The sequence below is a fragment of the Cupressus sempervirens genome, chromosome 3 (assembly GCF_028749045.1).
Source record: "Cupressus sempervirens isolate cs-2001-9-10 chromosome 3, ASM2874904v1, whole genome shotgun sequence".
In the NCBI taxonomy this organism is placed as follows: domain Eukaryota; kingdom Viridiplantae; phylum Streptophyta; class Pinopsida; order Cupressales; family Cupressaceae; genus Cupressus; species Cupressus sempervirens.
Genome location: NC_143120.1, coordinates 506309303 through 506314412, shown reverse-complemented (window position 1 = coordinate 506314412; position 5110 = coordinate 506309303). Strand labels below are relative to the sequence as shown.

Here is a 5110-nt window from a genome sequence, read left to right as displayed (position 1 = left end):
TGGTTTGATTTCTGAATGTTTCAGATCACACTCAATGATCTCTTATCAAATCACACCCAATAACAATTCCTCGTCTGAAAAGCAATCACATTACAGGATTTCCAGCTGTGGTTGTTTAAGGGGCAAGTAGTATAATGTATGATATGATTTCTGAATGTTTCAGATCTTGCTCAATGATCTGTTATCAAATCACATTCAGTAATTCATCATCTGGAAAGCAATCACATTAGAAGATTTCGATCCATTGTTGTTTAAGGGATGAGTAGCATAATTTATGATTCAATTAATGAATGTTTTGGATCACACTTAATGATCTATTTTCGGAAGTTAAACTATCAATGCTACAGCTTTGATCAAAGAAACGCATTATATAAACTTGAAAACTAATGATTTCTCTGAACATAAGGCCTTTCCTGTACTATATGTCTGATTGATTGATTGAAATTTAGATATATAATTTAGAGCTAATTAATGGCAGAGCTGGCTGCCAATAGAGTTATACATAGAGAGATGATACGAAACTTGTTCAATCCTCTATGATCTCTTGGGTGCAAAATTCATCAAGCTTTCTCCTCTTGATCATGGCGGGCGAAATGTTGAGAATGCTGGCAGGAGAGTGGCATGATCCAGGAGTGCTCTGCCCACTGTTACAGCTGAAGGTGGCATCCAAAACCCCATTAGGGCTGCAGGGTATAGGGATGTGACCACTGCTGTTTATGCACTTCCTTTTCAACCCCACTGAGAAACTGTTGTTGAGGGAAGATGATGACTCCATAGATAAGAGGGCTATACACCCATCAAATGCCTCCTGAATATCCAAATTGATAAGGAAAAATGGGTTAGAAATAGAGAGATACAAACAATGTGTCACTTGGGCTTGAACAATTTAGCTAACATATCAAATTTCTACAATCCATTACACTTATAGTGCTTGACTTCTGAATTAGATTGTGTCAGGATTTTCACCATCAAATTTTCTCAAATCACACTATCTGATCTATCATCAGGATGAAAGAGAGCAAGTGATGCAAAACAAAGTGTGATTTGAAACATTGATGGTAAGAATCTCAACACAATCTAATCCAGAAGCCAAGCACTATAATTCAGCCAAGTGTTTATCATTCTCACCTTGCTGGTGCTTAGGGCGTCTACCAGGGTTTTCTCGTTCTTGTTATCATTGGTGTGTTCCATTTCCCTGATAGCATATGCCATTATAGAAGCAGCGACAACTGATGGAGGATAGCCCAGAAACCTTAAATCTGCATTGGATAAAAAGTAAAGCCCTTCGTGAGAAACCCTGAATAAGGTTATGGACCAGCTGAAATTGGCATTTGATCAGCACAATGCATTGAGTACAACTACCTACCTTTCAGAGTGTTTATTAACAGATCGTTGCAACGCATTGTGAAAATCCACCTGTGGGGGCTCTTCAAGCCAAGCATTGGAGTGACAAGTTCAATGTAAGAAAGGGTTGTGACGGAGGTCATCCGCCATTGGAGGGAGCTCAGCACAAGGAGCTCCATTCTCTGAATGGTGCGAGATTCAAATATGTACTTGGCGTCCTCAACCTGGGTACACCCAAAACACACCACATTGTTTACGTTTGTTACAGCTTTTGAGTTTACAATCCAATGAAAAGCAAGAAACTAATCATGGTGTTTAAATCTTCAGAATCTCTATAATACACACCCATCACATAGAAACTAAACATGAATTACCTGAAGGTCAAGGAGGAGGGGAACCTCAATCTCCTCCACTTTGGCAGCCAAGGATAAGCAAGTCACAGCTGCGAGTTGGGTCATCCAGGGCTTATCTTCCTGTAGGGTATTCCGCCATTGTTAAACCTCAAAACAGGCAATGCTATGCATTCCTCCATTGTTAAACCTCAAGAACAGAAAATGCTATGCTTTCCTCCATTGTTAAACCTCAAAACAGACAATGCTACAATATAAATTTACAGACATAAGACCACAAGAACCCATATATCCAATGTTCTGACACAAAATGTTGCAGATTCATAAATTTTGCAGACAAAATCACAAGAACTCTCATGTCCAATGTTAAATGCTATGAACTTATAACCTCAGAGACATGATCATAAGAATCCTCAAACAAAGTAAATGCACCAGCAAGAATCGACATGCCCAATACTGAGACGCTAAATGCACAAGTTACAATTTCACATAGATGATCAGAAGAGCCCATGGGCTTCACAATACCTGCAAGGAAGTTGTGGACAAGAACCGATCGAGGTAGTTTACTGACAGCACTGCAGTGGCCAGACTGAAGCCATAATGGGCATGAACCTAAACACACAAACACATTTACACCCACATTGTCATCTAAAATAGCCAAGTGCAAACAAATGTGTATACAGCATTACATTAACCAATACAATATAGTAAGCACATTGTGAGCCCATTTCTATATTGATAATGGGTATGTGATGAACCTTCAAAATCCAGCTGACAGCGTCCTGACGAGCTCTAGCTTCAGAACCATTGGTTTCAAGCGTTTCCATATACCCATGGCGAGGAACATAGTGTCTTTCCTTCTCCGCAAGGGCCTTGAGCTCTTCGCCATTATCCCACAGCTGTTGGTCACCCATGTGACCAGGAGCTGGATCATGGTGTTCATGGTGTTCTTGATCCTGATAGAAACTTGCAGATTCTTCATCATCATCCCAACCAAGAGCATCTTCAGCACAATACAAACTAGAAGAACAATCTATGCTGGGTGCCATGACCAACCCCCTCCAATAAATACCACCGCCGCTGATCTCATTCCTCATCAACGGCCCACACTTCATACCCCACCATTTTTCCTGCTATTTTAATCCAGTAACTGAGAAATGAATGTAAATGGGTAGACTCCAGATATATGCTGAACCTTCAGAATGATGGGCTCTTTGTGTAGTCTATTGTCAGAGCTATGGATGAGTGAAAATCAAATCCATGAGAAAAGAGGGCATCAATGGCGGAAAAAACAGGGCTCAGGAATAGAGAAGGCAGTTCAGAATACTACTGATTCAGGGCAGGCTAATCAGTAAGTCAGACAGTCAGAGCCCATCTTCTCTTCTCTTCTTCCTCGTCCTGCCATGACTATTTCTTCTTGCCTTATAAAACCCCCCCAACCCATCAAAAAACAAAAGAAAACAACAACACATTCTCCATCCCGATGTATTTTATCATGCTCTGCCCCTATTTCAACCATCTCTTTCCTTTAATCATGTGTATATATCCTGTCATGTGTATACAGCCAATGTCTCATTCATCTCCTACAATCTGTATAAGGAACTGCGCTTTCAATGATAAAAACATACACATATGCACAAACAAAAACAATAATTTTATTGTTGAGATTGTTGGTATTGTGGGTGTTCTGCAGTGGAGAATGTACTATAATCTTCCTTTTCTTCTGAAGACCTTTCGACGACGACTTGAGTGCAAATGTTTGGCCGTTGGTCAAACACATTAACGTCGACTCACATGCAGGCATGAGTAGATGTTTGAAATCGGGAATACATATATACATTGTATATATCGATGGATGGAGGAGTGGGAATCTGTGATGGGATTGGACTTGGGGTGGGTGGATCATTTGTATCAAACGATGCACCCCTTCCCACGAAAATCTCCAACATTGTCAACACGCCTCTGACAAAAATGGCAAACTGTCTACTTTTTTTCTCTTTATTTTCTATCTCTCTACCTAGGCATGCCTGTCTCTATGGATTCTCTTCATTATTTTCCTAACACCTCAAGACTGCTGAAATAGTCTCTTCCCTTGTCTAGGTCTCTACACCTAAATGCCATTTTTTTTTGGTATGCCATACCTACTTACTCTTTTTATATGGGATTAGAGTTTAACAGCCTCCTTTTGCATCTTTGAACTTTTGCACTTTCGATCATGGAGTATGGTTTGAAATGTTGATGGTAAGAAACTTACATACAATCACATTGAGAAACATTCTAGTTCCCTCAAAATAAAATTGTTAATATACTTTTGAATAATGTTCTATTTTTCTACGAATTTGATAGATTTGAATCTTTTGTACATAATTGTTTAGCCAAAGGCAACTTATGATTTAGATGTATTCTTACACAAAATGTTATATTCACTTATATAAAAGTAGAGTCGACATCTAATAAAACCTTTGAGGTGTGTCGAAGTCAAGTTTTATTTTTGAATGAATTTGATAGACAAAATGATCTTGTACATGGGTTCATAGTTGAAGGTAACATGTGGTTTAGATGTATGTTTATTTTGTCATTTGTTATAAAATGGTAGAGATGTCAAAGTCTATATACTTTGACTTGTTTCCATGGAAAATTATAATAAATTGAGAAAGTATGAATTATTATTTTTCTATCTAAATACTTTTATTAAAATGTTGTTAAGGTATTGTTCTCACTAGATTTGGTATTGTTGTATTTATGATTATTGTGATTTTTAATAATACATATTTTTAAATGGGAAGTCAGTATTTTAATCATTTTTTAATACAATCATAATAAGTATTTTAGTCTTTTTTGTAACTAGCGTAGTTAAAGGTGACTTGTGGTTTAGATTTTAACTTGCTCAATTTATTTCGTTATATGTTTAGTGAATCCTCGACACTTAGTTTCTTAGCCAAAGCTAACATGATGTTTGAATGTAGGCTTACACAAATTGCTCTTATCCATTTGACGAAGGCAAAGATGTCAATATGTGTGTATTCTGACTTGTTTCTATGAAAAAATAATTTAAAAAATAATTGAGGCATGTTCAAGTCGAGTCTAACTTCTAGATGAATTTGGCAAACTGAATCTACCCACATGGTTAGTAATCCAAAGGTGACATGTCAGTTTAGATTTATGTTTACTCAAATCGAACAACTAGTTAAGTGCGCTTGAGTTGGATTTGTACTAGGATGGGCAACCTCCCTGGAAGGCTTGGTGAGCTTGATGTCTCACCTCTATGAACATCACCTAGATTCAATCAATACTTAGAGTTCTATTCATTTTCATGAGAGGTGGGTTCTTAGGAACCACTACTCATGAAACATGGGTCAATGAGTTTGACTTAAGCTACATAATTGAATCTTAACAACGACATCACTTATTCAAAT

The 5110-nt window shown here is 37.7% G+C and overlaps 1 protein-coding gene across 1 annotated transcript; it reads right to left on the bottom strand.

Moving 5' to 3' along the window:
• Positions 1-348: 348 nt before the first annotated feature.
• Positions 349-3502, bottom strand: LOC149567405 (cyclin-D3-3-like). The gene is made up of 6 exons (XM_089820583.1): positions 2453-3502; positions 2220-2306; positions 1719-1817; positions 1367-1568; positions 1129-1259; positions 349-808 (listed from the first exon to the last, which is right to left on the bottom strand). Exons 1-6 carry the CDS (start codon positions 2807-2809, stop codon positions 527-529), a joined length of 1158 nt encoding a protein of 385 aa, XP_089676709.1. The 5' UTR covers positions 2810-3502; the 3' UTR covers positions 349-526.
• Between the last annotated feature and the right edge of the window lie 1608 nt (positions 3503-5110).

Excerpts from the sequence above, each read along its gene's own strand:
- LOC149567405 (XM_089820583.1), bottom strand. The coding sequence starts at position 2,809 with ATGAAGTGTGGGCCGTTGATGAGGAATGAGATCAGCGGCGGTGGTATT. Across the intron at positions 2,307-2,452 it reads CTGTCAGCTGGATTTTGAAG|GTTCATGCCCATTATGGCTT; the intron begins GTTCATCACATA and ends TTGTGTGTTTAG. Across the intron at positions 1,260-1,366 it reads GTTAATAAACACTCTGAAAG|ATTTAAGGTTTCTGGGCTAT; the intron begins GTAGGTAGTTGT and ends TATCCAATGCAG.